The sequence below is a fragment of the Pseudochaenichthys georgianus genome, chromosome 4 (assembly GCF_902827115.2).
Source record: "Pseudochaenichthys georgianus chromosome 4, fPseGeo1.2, whole genome shotgun sequence".
NCBI lineage: Eukaryota > Metazoa > Chordata > Actinopteri > Perciformes > Channichthyidae > Pseudochaenichthys > Pseudochaenichthys georgianus.
Genome location: NC_047506.1, coordinates 20,206,564 through 20,224,747, shown reverse-complemented (window position 1 = coordinate 20,224,747; position 18,184 = coordinate 20,206,564). Strand labels below are relative to the sequence as shown.

General features: G+C 40.7%; 1 protein-coding gene across 1 annotated transcript in view; it reads left to right on the top strand.

The window, feature by feature from the left end:
• Positions 1 to 3,099: 3,099 nt before the first annotated feature.
• Positions 3,100 to 18,184, top strand: part of ano8b (anoctamin 8b) — a 40,618-nt gene continuing 25,533 nt past the window's right edge. The window contains 1 exon segment of the mRNA XM_034080637.2: positions 3,100 to 3,502. Coding sequence (XP_033936528.1) covers positions 3,328 to 3,502 — 175 coding nt within the window. The 5' untranslated portion in view covers positions 3,100 to 3,327.

Below are 18,184 nucleotides of genomic sequence, written 5' to 3'. Positions count from 1 at the left end.
TGATACTGCAAGGAGACGTATTGTGTGAAAAGAAATGTAAGATGTTGTTTAATGGCTGATATATTTATGATCCACGTCACGTTTTCAGTTCCTCATGTTTGTCTTCTCATCAGGGCTCTATAAATACAGAACTACGGCAGATATGTAATATGTAATGCCGCCGAACCGTGTATTACAATGCCGTTATGTGATGACTTTCAAAGAGAAAAGCAAGCACACTCCGAATAAGGTATTATTATTATTTTGGTCTGTTTCCGGTATTTGTTAATGACGATGTGCTCTGAGGTGTGAGACTGGAATTGCACAGGGGGGGAAATAACGTAGGCTATCTTTAGATGCGGATTTTGTTAAACTAATATGTTTAGGCTGTGGACCAACACTATACATTGACGGGGAAGGGGGTAGCAATAAAGATAACACCATTAAATAGTTACACAACATAACAGAAATAATATCGATAGCAGCGTCCCTAGCAACCACCTTGGTAACAATGAAAACGTCGCGATTTCCTGAAGTAATCTTCGTAATAACTAGCAAACTAAAGATCATGTACATCCACTGCACACATAATCTGAAGTAACAACTCATATTTCTCGCATCAAATGACATCAAAACGCATTTTAATGGCCAAACTAACTTTAAAATAGCCATTTTCCACCTAGAATAAAACGAATTTCGGCCCTGTTTTCTTTTTCTGCAGGGAGAAATTTGAAGATCACGTGACATAGACGCCAGCCATCGGAATGAATGGTGAAAAAAACGGGGTTTGTCAAACAGAGCACATGGTGTAGGCCAAACGATAGCTGGGGATTCTGGGTAGTGTAGTGTCTTCTGCCATCCTTTACTCAGAAAACATATTTGTTTCTCCGAATCGAAGGGGAAAAATACAAAAGCATTGCACACAATTTAAACCAATCAATGTTGTGTAATTAACAAGGATAATCTGGTGTTTTTTAGTCGATGAGTAGTGCAGATATCACTGTAAAATCAATCGACAGTAAGAGGAGTACTTACTTCCGGGTGTAAAATTCTCCGTTATCCAATGGGAATGGATGCTCACATTGCCTTTAAGGGCAGCCGGCATAAACGAATGCCGTGCTTCCATGAGCGTCAAATCCCGACGCAGATGGGAATACATTGCAATCAGTTGAAAGCTATTTGCGTCCCTTTATGACGCTGAAGGAGACTAGGAGCGTCAAAATTGGACGCCACGGACACTGACCATACGTCGCTATTGGACGCTTAGGGAGTGAGAGTGTGTTGACCAGAGCTGTTGTCCGTGAATTGAATGTTCATTTCTCTACCATAAGCCGTCTCCAAAGGCGTTTCAGAGAATTTGGCAGTACATCCAACCGGCCTCACAACCGCAGACCACGTGTAACCACACCAGCCCAGGACCTCCACATCCAGCATGTTCACCTCCAAGATGGTCTGAGACCAGCCACTCGGACAGCTGCTGCAACAACCGTTTTGTATAACCAAAGAATTTCTGCACCAACTGTCAAAAACCGTCTCAGGGAAGCTCATCTGCATGCTCGTCGTCCTCATCGGGGTCTCGACCTGACTCCGGTTCGTCGTCGTAACCGACTTGAGTGGGCAAATTCGATGGCGTCTGGCACGTTGGAGAGGTGTTCTCTTCACGGATGAATCCCGGTTTTCACTGTTCAGGGCAGATGGCAGTGTGTGTGTGGCGTCGTGTGGGTGAGCGGTTTTCTGATGTCAATGTTGTGAATCGAGTGGCCCATGGTGGTGGTGGGGTTATGGTATGGGCAGGCGTATGTTATGGACGACAAACACAGGTGCATTTTATTGATGGCATTGTGAATGCACAGAGATACCGTGACGAGATCCTGAGGCCCATTGTTGTGCCATTCATCCACGACCATCACCTCATGTTGCAGCATGATAATGCACGGCCCCATGTTGCAAGGATCTGTACACAATTCCTGGAGGCTGAAAACATCCCAGTTCTTGCATGGCCAGCATAGTCACCGGACATGTCACCCATTGAGCATGTTTGGGATGCTCTGGATCGGCGTATACGACAGCGTGTTCCAGTTCCTGCCAATATCCAGCAACTTCGCACAGCCATTGAAGAGGAGTGGACCAACATTCCACAGGCCACAATCAACAACCTGATCAACTCTATGCGAAGGAGATGTGTTGCACTGCGTGAGGCAAATGGTGGTCACACCAGATACTGACTGGTTTTCGGACCCCCCCAGACCCCCCCAATAAAGCAAAACTGCACGTTTCAGAGTGGCCTTTTATTGTGGCCATCCTAAGGCACACCTGTGCAATAATCATGCTGTCTAATCAGCATCTTGATATGCCACACCTGTGAGGTGGGATGGATTATCTCTGCAAAGGAGAAGTGCTCACTATCACAGATTTTTTCAGATTTGTGAACAATATTTGAGAGAAATGGTTATTTTGTGTATATAGAAAATGTTTTAGATCTTTGAGTTCATCTCATGAAAAATGGGAGCAAAAACAAAAGTGTTGTATTTATATTTGTGTTCAGTGTACCTGCTGAAAGAATTATTATGTTTAACTTTAAAGGTGATACATCTCCAGAAATAAATGTCGTGATCAAATAAGAAATGTTATCCGCATCCGCATGTATTTTGTTTGTCTGAGTTGTGCCTTGATGAAGCCAAGCATATTCTATTTCTGGCACCAAATGAAAGTCTGGCTGCTGGCAGGGGTCACTATAGGTGATAAATATAGATGTCTCTTGGAGACGGTAAGAATACATGAACATTATACAGAAAAAAATAACTATCATGCTCCCAAATTATTTCTGTAAAATCTTAAAATCTGGATGGATAGATATTCATCCCAAATTGGAAAAGTATTTGGTCACAGCAGCAGTGTTGTTAAGCATTACACATGAGTAAAACATTTGAAAAGATACAATGAGATATGATAAAAAGAAATATTTATATTAAAAGCAAATGTAAATCTCGCTCACGCAATCTGGGACAATATACATGAAATCATGAGGCTACCAAATAGTTGCAAGGTGTGTGTCACCGTCACCCAGCCACCTCCCCCATCCCTCCGCCCCCCTCTCTTTGTCCCTCCTCTAGTCGTCGGAGGAGCGCTCTCCGTCTAGCCGCGCATCCTGCTCCAGAGTACCACCGGGATGACCGGCTGCTGCACCGACAACCTTCACTTCACTTTCACACTCCTTTAACCCTTCATTCGGACACCAACCGGCCGCCGCGCTACACCCATGCTTTGCCTTCCTCCTGAGATGCGATACCATTGTACAATTTCCCGGAGAATATCTTCCTCTTCCGTCGCTCCTCGCTGATAGAGAGCATGCCCGACGCGGGGACGGCGGCGTCAGGCGCTGCAGCTGCGGCGGCCGCCAGTGGTGCAGCCGCCGCGGGCGAAGGAACCGAGAGCTCCCGGCACCGACACCGAGCTCAGCAGGGAGAAGCGGAGAGGCCGGACCCGGGCGTTGCCCCGTCACAAAGCTCCTCCGGAGTGCTGGGTGAGTCCGGTGTGCGTGTAGCTTTGAATGATGCGGTTTTAGAAGCGCATAAAGGAACGACAGGTGGACGTGATATTTGGAAACGAGACGAGCACCGCACCAACACCTCGAGGCACCGTTCTTTTGTCTCGACGAGGGCGTCCCAAAATGACTAGCCTACTTTATTGTACTGCAGGCCTATAAATACTGTCTTTAACTTGTTTTAGGAGATACTTTTCAAATAAGCCATTGATATGTTATCTTCTCCTGAGGAAAATGGGTATGCTCGCACATCCTGTCTGTTTTGACCTTATTCTAGGTTACCTCCTGTCATGTCAAGCCTTGTGCTTAAGTTATTTACCCACAGTATATGTAGGCTACTTAGGCTATTATTTGCAGCTAGTTGTTTTTTATTTATTGGATTTCTGATCAGTTATGTATAATCTGCCAGGTAACCAACGGTGTATTAACTTAATGATGTCATCCAGGGATGTATAGAAGCCTGACTAGACCACCAATGTCTATTTCCACGTTATTGTCTCAGTGTCAGTTGCCATGCTATTGGATGGGGCAGGTGTATTTTTACATTGTAATGAGGGTTCAGCCATACAAGCTACCATTATTATAAGAATATTCCCAAAATGTGGTACCATTATATGTTTGGTTGTGCTCTCCCTAAATTGTCCCTAAATTGTTATTTTCAGGAAGTCGTATTACATTTAAAACAAAAGCTTAAAATATATAGCTTTCTGTTTACTTGACACTGATAGCGGATCTAAAGGCCAGATCATAACTCTCTGGTTGCAAGAATTGTAAACAATGTTATTTTTGGAACGGAGCACAACATTAGCCTGGCTAGAGAGCCTCACTGCCCAGCCAGGGTGCAGAGCCTCCTCTGTGCGCCCAGCGAGTATACTGCTGCAGAGTGATGCAGTGTAGCAGTGGGCTGTCAGCCGATGAGCGCTGCTTTCCACGCTTGGTAGAGGTAACCTGAGCTACTGACTGGAGCAGCCCGATGCACCCAGCAGTGCCACTTCTGGTTCTTGAATGGGTTATATAGGGGGTCAGAAATGTGATGATTAGTTACCTCATTAGATTGAAGCAGTATTTGATGTAAAGAGGCTGACTAGTCTAAACAAGTAGAGACAAAAAGCAAACATCTGCTCGTGGAAGAGTTAATAATGGTTCTTGAATCTGGCATCGGATGGCTTGTCATTTTGGTCATCTTGTCTACATTTGTAATCATGCTAATGCTCCTGATTTGAAATCAAAGATTTGTGAACATTATGAGAAATGTTAAATTATATTCAAACCTACAGAGACTGTGCAATGTAATGCTTGAGCCCACTAAGCACTAAGGAGTATTATGTCCACAAGAGAGGGAATTAATCCCCCTTGAAAAATAAAGGCATTTGTACTGTGTTAAAGAACAACAGTGGAAACAACCTCTGTTACTGTATAGTGGCTTATTAAAAAAAAAAGACTAATGCACTTTGACTGCAGAGTCTAACAATCAAACACAAGTGAATAGTGTAATGCATACGCTTCAAACACTCATGTGAACATTTTTACAGCTACCTGCTGCTCCCTTATTACACCTGTCATCATGCCATGAATAAGCGCTAATAGCTCACAGATAACATTGTGAATACAAATAGGTTTTCAGTACAGAACTAATGCAACTAACAAAACAATAACTTATATTATATATATATATATATATATATCATATATAACAGGATTAACAAAATGATGTAACCCACTTTGGGAACACCTTTCTTGTTTGGTGGACAGAATGTTCCTTCCAGTTCAGTAGGACCACCTGCTTTGTGTTAAATACTGTCAAATAATACAACTAAAGCCTCCACTCGTTTTGTTTTGTTTTTGGGGAATATTATGTCTGATCATGAAATCATAAATGACAATCACAGTTTGCTGTTGATAAGTATCAAAGGTTGGATGTTAATCAGAAATGTTGACTTTTTTTTTACCATCTTAAAACCTATTGCCCCCACTTTCCTGTATCTCCTCGCATGGGTCATGAGGCTGATGTAATGGGTTATGGGTCTGCAGTGGGATTACCATGATATCACATAACCGCCCTCACACGTGTCTGTGTCAGTCAGCTAGCACAGCGGCAAGTCAGGCTGATTTCTCCAGTTGAGATTTCGGTTTCTGCCTGGAAGGATTTTCCTCACTGGAGGCTTGGATGCTCGATTGTCTCCATGCCCCCACCACATTTTCCTAATCCCTCCAGACTGGAATGACTTTGATCCTGTCAGCCATCTCCCTTTGTAGCTCAAACACTCACAAGCCGGCATTTCAAGGATTAATCAAGCGACCATCATTAGAAAATGCGAAGTAAAAGTCGCGCCAATTAGTTTGTGTTCCCTCTGAGGCCAGTGTTGATCAGATTCTGTGTTATGGAAATCAGGTCATGTAATTTGTGGTCTTCCAATCAGAGAGCGCGGTAGTTCAGGATTTAGGACATTTGTTAGAATATATTCTCACTTAGGAAAAAGTGAGAATTTAGTGATGAGGAGGATGAGTTTCATCTTGAAATTCCATATCTCGAATACCCCAAAAATTTGATTTGAACTCACTTTAGTGTACTATAAATACTTAGTTTTTAACTATTCATTTTCTATTTTTATCTTTTACTCATACTAAGTGACTGTTGTCGGCCGTTTTTATTTAATAAGCGTATGGAGATAATAACTGACTAGTTGATTTCACCAGGACAACAATACCCTAGTGATTAATTGAAGATGCATGCATGGGTATCTTTCACAATCACTGTGACACCCTGAATTGCCCATTAGAAAATACGTATGAATTGTTACACAATAACAGGACAGTCTTAACCAGTAACATATTTTTATTTCCCAAGTGCTACACTATACAAAATATGTTTTACTGTAGGTATTTAAAAAACCATTGTGCATGTTCAGCAAATAAAGTTGTTCTAAAATAGTTTCAAAACCCTTTTTTCACCCGGGTTCTAGTATGATAGCGGTCTTCTCTGAGGCAGTGGTGAGATCTGAAGGGTCCATTTTCTTCCATGTTAACCTGTTTAACACCATCCTTGATGCTTGGCATTAATATGCACACTTTCAGTCTGCAAAATATATGAGAAAAATGTATTAAGCATGGATCTGCACTCATCTATACTCTTAGTCAGGGCTGTGCTCTCCCCCCCTCGCTGCAGAGAGAAGAATACTTCAGCTTTTCCTCCGACAGATTTAGTCAGGTTCAGTGTCACACAGGTAGCTTTAAATACATCAGTGCAGGGCAGTGTTGAGAGGAAAAAGCCTCATGCTGAACTTCCCAAAAGAAGCTCTGTTTTCCACAGCTGCAGATGTTCTCCCACAGCTTCATTAATGGAGAAGCTGAGGAATGTAATGCAGTATGATATAATGACAGCAGTGTGTTGTGCCTAATGACTCTGAACTTAATGCCTCTCTCTCTGCCCATCTCACTCTCACTCATTGCTCCACGGAGATATATTTCCTGTTCTCCTTCTCCTCTCCTCTTGGAGAATAAGCACTGAGCTGCACATTAGCTGCATTATCCAGTGTGGTAAATGACCTTGCTGCTACTATATTTCGGGCTTTATATCATGTCGATCAATCAATCAATCAATCAATCACACCACTAAAAGATTACTTTGGGAGACCATCTCTTGATGTGCAGGAAACATCTCATGAAGAATTAAGCAGACCATCAGACATACTGTAAACATGAATTTGCTGGCTTTTAGCGATAACACATATTTATTATGAGCAGTTGCCTTATAATTAAGATCATTACAGAATAAGGTGCCGGTTAAAAGAAGATAAACACTGCAGTTAGTGCCTCTATTATTTCAATTGATGATCATTTGTATGGCTGTTAATTGTTTCATTGGCTATTTCCAGGCTCACAAGATTCAGCACCTCATGTTCTTGTAACGTTTAGGGATGCACCAATCCAACACTGACATTATTTAGCAGATCATGGATAAGTCATGAAGTAATAATTCCACATTTAATAGAGTTTCTTCATCAATGTCAAATGTCACCGCTATTAGTTCAAATAATCCGTCTTGGTGGGCATCTAACTCAGTTTATACTATAGGGTCACATACAAATGAGTTCAATGAGTACCAAGTTGTTTGGTTTTTCAAATGAATTGTTGTTTAACTATTTTTTAAAAGACAGAATAGTATCACTGCATATACTCTGAGTTAAAGTATCAGACTCAATATCTGTAACCTATCCATGTTGAGGGACTTCCTGTTTTGGAGATGATTGCTGTATTTCACAGTTGCCATCATGTGTTAAAACAATAAAGTAGTTATTGCATCAAATTAATTCTTAAACAAACCAAGAGCATCGCACTCTGTTGACTTTATATCCGTCTAGAAGCGGATCTGTGTGGCCGCACCCTCTGACCAACAGCTCAGTGATCCTTGTGTTACCTGACTCTGATAGACTTGGTTTTCATTTAGTGATGATAGTACCACCTCAACTATCAGACACCTTCAGGTTACAGCTTCCCCCTGTTACTGCTATGTACTGTATGCACCTGTATCCAGAGCCATTTAATGTGGTGTGTTTGAGGACGTTTCTGTCCCATAGTGGGGAGAAATAATTTGTCTTGCCAGTGGTGATTCGCTTGCCCTAGATTCTCAAGTATTAAATGGCTTAATCATATCACCCATAATGCATCTTTGCTTCTAGCCAACCAACTTCTAAATCCCCATTCATGCTCTCCGGAAATGTATACTTTTCCATTTATAGCCATGAAGAATATCAAACTGTAAGCGGAAAATGATAATGCCCACTCCAGAGCTTAATGCTGCTGGTGTCGCCTGTCTCCTGCATTGTGTGGAAGCAGTGATACATCACAGAGACCTTATCTGTGAGTTTACGCTCCCTTCTGATCAAAGTCAATAAACAGACCCTCCTGAGTGTAACTGATATTACATTCCTGAGGGCAAACTAATTGAGTTGGTCACCCTGTCCTTTATGCTCATTGACTGTACTGATAGGTGTGGATTCTATTCCTTTTTTGGGAAGTAGATATGATGACCATATTGAAGAATGCTACCTTATTCAAGGGGAATTGCTCTACATGAGCCACCCTGCAGCCTCTAGGGAAAGATGGTGATAGTATAAACTTCAACACATGGGGGAAAGGTGTCTAACTAGAAATGTTATCCATATCAGAGTTAGCGCTTAGTCATTCAATGGCTTAGTTAGTCTGTATTCTAGGGTTTTGTCCTCTCTATTATTGGTAAGTCCCTCCTGTGACTTCTTTTATTTAGCAGGTATATTTTGTCTATGTCAGTAAGTTGAGATGTGCAATCAATCTTCATCATCTGAACCTCACCGTCATGAAATGTTTGCTCCAAATGAATGCACACACTGGTTTACTCTGAAGCTACTCTCCCATTGCATTTTTTTTGCTGCTAATATCCATCCTTTTTCCCTCTGTGGCTCTGTGTTTTTATCTTGTTTGGCAATTGTATAAGACAGGAAGCGAGCTTGATAATATGATTAACAGAATCAGTGCCCTTCATTCTCTTCTTTGTTTTCGTCCCTACCATTTCCAGTATCTCCTACTGAAGTGTACAGAGACAGTACCTTATGCACAGCTCTGTAAATGGAGACGCAACACTTTTCGCTCAGACATTAGCATAGAGCACAGCACAGCTGTAGATTACAGATACAGTATGATCTTGGCACAGAGCTCTTCCCTGAGATTTCACCTCGATAAATCTCCTTTTTAATCAATTTTCTTTGTTGATGTATAGGTTCCTACAATGTTCATTTGTATGCCTGCCACAAGCAACATCTGTCATCAAGGCACTGCATTGTTTTTGTAAGCCCTTGTTGAACTTTCCATAATCATGCCAGTGCCATTAACCTTCAAAATGGCTTTCACACCAAGGACCAAGTTTCCTTTTGTTTGAGATTAATTGTCAAATACAACCTAAAATAAAGTACCATACAAATTAGAGATGATCCGATCACGTGATCGGGGATCGGAGGCGATCACGTGATTTTCAAAAAATCGGGGATCGGGATTATTATTATTTTTTTTATAAAATATATTTTTTAATTTAATGTTACAAAACAAAAATGACCATGTTCACGTCTTAAAGTCATCCTGAGGACTTAGTTTTGGTTTAAAATTACACAACATCATGTATGTGTTGCTTCTTTTGGGCTTGTTTTCAGACCTGGTTGCTTATTCCTCTCAAATCTGGCAACAGAGTGGGCAGGGCGCAGTGTCTAATAGTACAGTAAGCTAACGAGAGGCTACGTTCAGCTGGTGACTCGGGAGTCGGGACAGAGAAAATGTCAGGAGTTTGGAAGTATTATAAAATTGAAAGCGAAGGCAGTAACAGCCAGATGCAATGTTTGCAAGGCGGAGGTTCCGTGTGGTGGAAAGAACAGAGCTACGTTCAACACGACCAATCTAATACGCTACCTGAGAAACAAACACCAACAACAACACGGCGAGTACACAGCGGCCACTCAGGTAACGGCACTGAAACAACCAACACTTTCAGAGACTTTTAAAAGGAAAGAGAAACTGCCCCAGAACAGTGAAAAGGCCAAACAAATAACTAGATAGCTGAATTCATCGCATTGGATGACCAGCCGTTATCTGTTACATTTTTTTTCTCTTAATGCATTGCATAAAGATCGGATCGGGAAAAATCGGTATCGGCAGATTGGCAAAATCAAATGATCGGAATCGGATCGGGAGCAAAAAAAGGTGATCGGGACATCCCTAATACAAATGCAAGTCTAATATTCACCTCCCTTTAAATTATGTTTTTGATCATCTCCTGATGAAATGCAGGAATCTTAAGCTTCTAAATGCCAACTTATTTTTGCAGTATTGGTTGTGTACAATGAGTTTTATTTTTGCCCCAAAAAAGCCTGATGCAGCTGAAAACTAGACAATTAGAGGGTGGGGTGTAAAGCAAACAGTAAAGTTGCAGCCATACGCTAAACAAGGAGCTGAAACAAGCTATTGCTCAGTACAGCCGAAAGGAGCTGCAGATTTAGGGATAATTCTTTTTAGATTCACCACTACGAGCGACCCCTTTCACATTGTCAAGTTTTACATATTACATTTTTATTAAATTGACCTTCTTGCTAAAAGATTAAAGAAACATCTTAAACAAGATGACTTTCAGATTTTCTTTTACATTAAGTAGCTTTCAGGTTGTCCACTTGAAAGTTACACTTAATGAAGTATTTATATTATTATATACACAGTTAACAATAATTATGTAGGAGCTTTGGGAGCTCAGCTAGAGTTTAATAATAAAGTTGTATTGGTTGAGTTTGTGGGGTTGAAGGAAAGTCTTGGTTTTCACTCGTCCCCCTTTTGTTTAGTTTGGATCTTTTGTCCTTGTCTGAAAAGTCCCGTCACATTCTGGCCCCTGCCTTTTAATACAAATCTGAATGTGGTCTTTCCACAACTAAGGGGGGAACATGCTGTTCCAGCTCATCTATTTGCACACTGTCTGTCAATGTTGACTGGGAAACACCTTATACAGTAAAGTGCAGGATGTTTTGCAGCTTCTTTCTCATCTATTTTTTTGGCCTTTACCTTTTTCTGTTCTCCTTGTTTTCTATTCAGTCCACAACATCACGCATACAATAACAAACATTCTGTGCCAACTGCAAAAACATACCTGTGTTGTTGGGTTAAAACTTTTTGTTATGTGGTCGCAGAACCATGATTCTGGTGCAGTGTTGTGCTTGCTGCATCTTTTACTCCTATCATTTCCCTTGGAGGCTGCGATTGTGCCGTGTCTCTCATCATTCCAGAATAAAAGGGCTGTCAAGAAAATTAAACTGCACTGCCACTGCCGTATAGGTTTTTTTATTTGAGAGGGAAATATATCCAGCTTTTCATTTCTTTCTGACCATTGTGTAAGCATATGAGACCAAAGCATCGTTTGTGTGAAGTTATTTGAGCCTGACTGTCTTCATTCTCATAGAGAAGATTACTTATTTTAGAAAACTGAAGAGGCTTGATCAACTTAAAGAAAACCTATAAAATCAGTTGCTCCAATCCATTCAATCAGTTGAATAAGTGCAATCTATTCAATCATACATTTTTAAGAAACAACCATGTCACACAGTATGCTGCTTCTATACAGTTCTAGTTTGCTAGATGAGTCAAAACTGAAATGCTGCATTGATCTTCCTCAGGCTCCTTTTCGAAAGGCACGAGAAATCAAAGCCTGCAAAGTCATTAAAGATGTCTTCCTGTTTGTCATTGAGTGAGAAAGGAAATGGGAGGATTGGTGTAGTAATGTACAATAATCACTGGTTCCTCTATTGATCGCACTCGGAGCCTCCCTCACATCTTTCCTGTCCAATAGATACTTGTACCATCCTACCGATCAGTTAACCCACCAGTATCAGACTGACTGACTAAATACTACGGTATTTCTTCTCTTAATTCCTTATATTATTACCCTTCCTTCTCCAATTTTGACAGTCCCAAAAAAATACCCAGTCTGCCCAACATCCATTGGACAGTTTCACTGCACTAAGTGCTTAATTATCTAATGACTATAATTATGAATGACCTCCTGAGATACTTGCACAAACTGAATCCCCTCAATTTTGATATCTTGCCATAATTCAATTAAACTCCACTAAAAACTCTTGAAAAAAAGGTTGCTAGGTTTGAGTTTGGCACAGTTAGTCAGGTGTACAGTAACTGGCCTACATTAGACACTCATGCCCTCTGTTACAGATTTAAAAAATGTATGAGTCTGTTTTCTATGAATGCCTGAGTTGTTAAGTCCTCCGTATGACCCTCTGTGTGCTGAAAAATAAATGTTTGTGTCATAGTGACTCGATTGCTTCCCTCTTTGCCTTCTAGGTAAACCTATAGCATATAAAGGAATAGTAGCACATGTAGCGTATTTATTTGTTTTCTTGTCCTAAATTAGATGAAGAGGTCAGTGCCGCGCTCAATTATGTTTTTTAACATGAAGCTACAGACAGCCAATTTTAGCATAAAGAACAAAAACAGGGATACATGCTAACATGCTAGCAATACATTTGAGGCCAATTTTTTTTACTCGTTATACTTGGCTTGTTCTATCTATGCCAAGCCTTTATACTAAGCTAAGCTAACCTGCTGCTAGATCCAACTTCATATTGAATTCACAGATATCAAGAGCAATTCAGATGTTTTGATCTTGGCAAGTAAGACATAAGCATATTTTTTTTTACATTATCAATACCATCTCCATTTGACTTTTTTCAAAGTACTGTGCCACGCTGTATCTGGGTATCTAACCTGGTATCATCCAAAATGCCACAGTGCTGCCTTGACTCTTTGCTTGCTCTACGCAACACAGAAATGACCAAAAGCATGTGTTTGCATTGTGTGTCTTTGTTCTGTGTGTTTATCAGAAACCCCTCCTCCACTTTGGCAGTTGCCTACCGATTCTCAACAAGGAGGTCTGTTTGCTCAACAAAGGCTGCCATTCACACGACTATATTCCTCATCACCACTCGCTTATTCATAATTCGTAATCCTCCTCTTGACAATGCTCAATTCTGCCAGTTAGATATCCAGTCGGTGGTTGTCTGCAGGAGTAGTCTGGGCCTGAAAAAGATGAAGCAGTGCCTCCTGTTCATGATTGTTACCTGACTGAATAGTAGACTGCATCATTTCTTCATTTAACCCTACAGCACAATCGTCTTTGCTTTTTCGCTGAGGAACATTAGCTCGCCTAAATTACCCAGCTAACTCCTAATGACCACCTGATTAGCCGACTTGGCAGAAAGAGAGAAACAAAAAACCAGTACAAAATAAAGGAGTTGTTGAAATTAGAGGCTGAGACAAAAAGTGATTGAGAGAAATAAGGTTGGATGGTGGAAAAGTGATACTTCTGACCATTCTCCTGTGAGCACTGTGGCTCTATTCTTCCTACATGGTCTTGCCTTGTCCTTCTCTTGGCAGACAGCCACAGGGGGCTCCAGTATCACATGTATCATTGTTATTTTGAGGCCAAGGACGAGTCCCTATTATCCTCTGTGCGCCTGTTAATGAGGAAACCAGAGTTCTGACATCCACTAGCACTGACATTTTCATCACAAAGGTGGAACAGACACCTTTTATATCCCTCCTGAACAAAGAGGGTGCTAATCTCAATAACATCATATACAAATACTTTTATCCCTCTTGTGAATTACGAGAATTTTAGGGCATAAAACATCCATGCCAGGCATCACATTTCTGACCTCTGCAACATATCCAATGTGGCGACAAGAACTATAGCAAATCAGAAAAACAAATAAAAGATGCATTACACCGCTGATGTTGGCCTAGCTGGTTGTTGCTTGTCTTTGTATGGAAACATTTAATGATTTTCTTAATGTACCTTCATTCAGTAATGACAGATGGGTGTTTGTAATGCTACTGCAAATGTCAGAATTAAAGCTTCTCCAAAAACACTTATGTTTGCCACTTAAGCATCTGCACTTTGTCAATTCAGGTTTATTTGTATCACTATCGAGTCTTGCCCCTCTTCTTTCCCTCTGCCTCCTTTGAAGGCATCATCTGTGGGAGCTCTGTGTACACGATGATGACAAATACCTCTTGAGACAGCATGAGTGAGAGGGAAGGCAGGAGAGCTGAGAGAGCTAGAGATTTAAAGAAAAAAAAGCACAGAGAGAAGGAAGGACTGAGAGAATCTGCCCAGGGGGGCTAAGAGAGAGGTTTTGAATGAGAGAAAGAGCCAGGGATGGTAGCAACACAAATATATAACCAGGAGTGAGAGAGACTGAGCTGAAAGACTAAGGTGAAAGAAAGCGAAAAGGAGAAATGTGGAGTGCTCTGCTGCAACGGGAAGAAGGGGCTTTCATATCATCCAAAACACATCTGTGTGTGCAGCTGCCAGTGGAAAAGAGAGATTCAATATGGAACTGGGACTGTTTGTTGATTTGATGCAAAAATGTATGCAGACTGTGTACCTTGCACTGAGAGGGTGCAGTAAGGCGGCCATTGCGACAACCAATAAAGTGAGTTTGAGAGTAGAAGAATGAAGGAGGGAGGGAGAAGTGGGAGGAAAAGAAAGAGACAGATAAGAGGAGAGGTGGGTTATGGTTCACCTCTCCTCTTATCCCTTTTTTTTTTCTTCCCTCAAGGCATGTAGGCTGCATTTGCAGAATCCGCAGCTTGATTCCCATAATCTTCACAGGTGGAACGGTCTGATTTGGTATTTAATTCAGACATTTCAGCTGCATGATGTGATGACTCAGTATGCATGCCCTTGTTTCTCTCTTTCTTTCAAGTCGGCTAATCAGCTAATCTCAATAACATCATATACAAATACAGGTTATAATAGGCGCTGTCTGTCAGTACGGTTGCTGTGGCTGTGTGTAAACTTGACTGTTTACAGGGACGTACATAGTTGGGAATGGAAATTGTTGTGTGTTTGAACCTGATTAGTCTCTCTGTCTCACTTTCTGCAGTAATCGTTCTAATAGGGTAATTTGTTCCATTAACAAACTCAGTGGATGTGACATTTGAAATGTTTTTTTTTTTCCTATTTTGTTTGCTACTCTCTCTCATTGTCTCTCGGGAGTTATGTCAGTGTCTGTACCTTTCATTACATTATGTCTGTGATTAACTGCCTGTCTTAGACTGGCTAAATAAGAGACAACATTCAAAATGACTTGCTGCTGAGAAGATAAATCCTGCTTTATGTCTCAGGCATCTTAGGAAATACACACTGTTGCCAGGTATATTTAAAAAAAGGCATCTTTTTCTAGAGGTGCTTTTGAAAGTATAAATCCTCAGCATCAAACCAGTGTGCTAAATCTGCACTGCAGGCCTCAGAAAGTTAGGAAAGGAGAAAATGTTGTCTCCTAAATAATGCTAACTATTTAAAGGCATTAAGGGGCCAATGTTAAGAAAAGCATTTTAGCATTTTGTTTATTTGTATGCATTTTAAACTGTAAAAATTAATTCCATATTTGCTGTTATACACATACTGCCTTTGTGTTATCCTTGTGTTTCCATTAGGGCTGTCAAACGATTACAATTTTAATCAGATTAATCACAGCTTAAAAATTAATTAATCATGATTAATCACCATTCGAACTATGTCCAAAATATGCCATTTATTTATGTATATTGTTGGGAATGGAAAGATAAATGAAAGAAGGCGGATATATCCATTTAACATACAGTATCTATGTTTATTATAACATTTTTCTGCATGTCAAAATGAAAGACAACCCACACACCTATCAATCATCAAACCGTGGGGTCTTAATTCATTACGTGTTGATTTATATCAACGGGGGAGTACTTCAGAGGGGGACCACAGAGTGTGAACGTTGTGATCAGCTGTTTTAGCGCAGTTCTCCAGTGATGGGGGGAGTCTCCCTCCGCAGCCGGTTGACGTAGTTTTGGCACAGTTCCGTTGTACAGACCGACGTTAACAGCAGCCCTGTCTGTGCACACGGAGACCGACTCTGTCGTCCGGTGATCTAACCGCCTTCTGGAAAAGCTTCACAAGTACGTCGGTACGCAAATGCGCTTTGTGACACAAGTGACTGTACGCATTTCAGATTACGCACATAACCTGCGTACCAGTTATGTGCACCCCTGTACCAGAGCCATATTATTACTATTATATGGCTCTGCCCTGTACTACAGCAAAAGTATTCTGCGTCGGGACTTCCTGCAACAACACCACGCCGTTATCAAATATGTTCTATTGAGAAGACGATCACTACGTGACAAAAGTTTTCAAAACCGTGGCTACTGAAATCAATCTTACTAACTGCTGTCTGTGCAATTTACTCCGCGCGAGTTGGCAGACTTTATTTTGCTTACTTTAACATCATGTCTCATGGTGGGGCTAAGCCATTTCTTGGTATGGGTGTAGCCTACCCCAGCCATACCCTGGCGCTGCCACTGGTGGCACGTATGGGGCGAGCCATTCTGCACATGCGTTAAATGCGTTAAATATTTTAACGCAATTAATTCAAAAAATTAATTACCGCCGTTAACGCGATAATTTTGACAGCACTAGTTTCCATATATATATATATATATATATATATAGGGTTATATATTAGGGCTGTGTATACAAAAAAAGGCTATCAACTGGTAAAGTGATCCCCTGATCACACATCTAATTATAGACCATTGGCGGTCACTCAGCAAACATGTTGCCTTTTCATTCTTGGTTAAACAAACAAGGGACAATATGAAAAAAGGGTTCCTTCAACATCACTTAATACCATTTGTTGTTCCAGGGACATTTATGTTCTTAAAAGTTTTACATCTACTGAAGCAAAAACAGCTGCTTGTTCAAAGAACAACGCACATTAGAAAGCTACAGTGAGTGTCAATGGGGGGCCTCTATATGCAAAACCCTAAAGCAATTACTGGTAATCGCCTAAGAAGTGATTCCCAGGAAAAACACTTCTTCTTACTGATCACATTTTCTCTCTGTTAGGCACTTTATTTTATAGTCTACCTGTGTTGCCACCACTTTCTTCAGAAATTAGATTTTAATTTATGAACTGAATTTAGAAAATAGTCTATTTAGTTAATTATTGTATGTTTGCAGTACAAAGTAAATGTTATAATCTACTTGCAGAAATTGTTCATTAAGTTGTTTTGTATATTTCTGCTGCCCTCTACCAAAGAAATAGCTGCATTATACAAAGGAAGTGGGAAGTTTATATTTATAATGGAAAGGAAAAGTCAATGCCTAATTTCTTGCTTTATTGCAGAATCAAATTAATCGTTTAATCTTTAACGTTTCTATCCAAGTTATTGCTCAAATACCTGATTCTTTAATCATAGATGCCTTACTAATCACACATTAAAATCCGTTTACAGTTCATCATTTGATTTAGGTTTACATTACAGGATAAAATATGTTAACTGCAATGATTTCATAAATTATCTCAATGACTCAGAAACCTGTGTTCTCTATATATCAAGCTAAATTAGCAAATCTCTCTCGTTCCAAACTATAATATATTCTTTTGACCCGATCCAAACTTTGTTCCAGCTGCTTAAACATGGACCCCAACATTTAAAATAACCCTTACTTGACTGACTAAAGTCTTAAAAGTTGACCTCCAGCCAAGGCATTAAATGCATCATATTTTCTTTAGTGGCTGTGACCTTCATCTCAGCGCTTCGCGTGAGTTTCATAACAGATTTACACCCTATTAATCTTGGTACTTTATATTTCAAGAGCACACACACACACACACACACACACACACACACACACACACACACACACACACACACACACACACACACACACACACACACACACACACACACACACACACACACACACACACACACACACACACACACACACACACACACACACACACACACACACACACACACACACACACACACACACACACACACACACACACACACACACACACACACACTTAATAGAGCAACTCACAGAAAGACACTCTGCTTGTTGCGCCTGCCTGGCTGCTCTCTGATAAGCGTTGCCCTGAAACAGTTGTCTCGGTGTGACGGCCGTGAGTAATACAGCTTTATCTGTATCATTGCTCGCCCTGGGCCAACCTGCTCCACGGTGCCCTGGTTTCTGATACAGGGCCACATGGGTCTCTAAAACTCAGAACATTTCTCTTATTTTGCCAG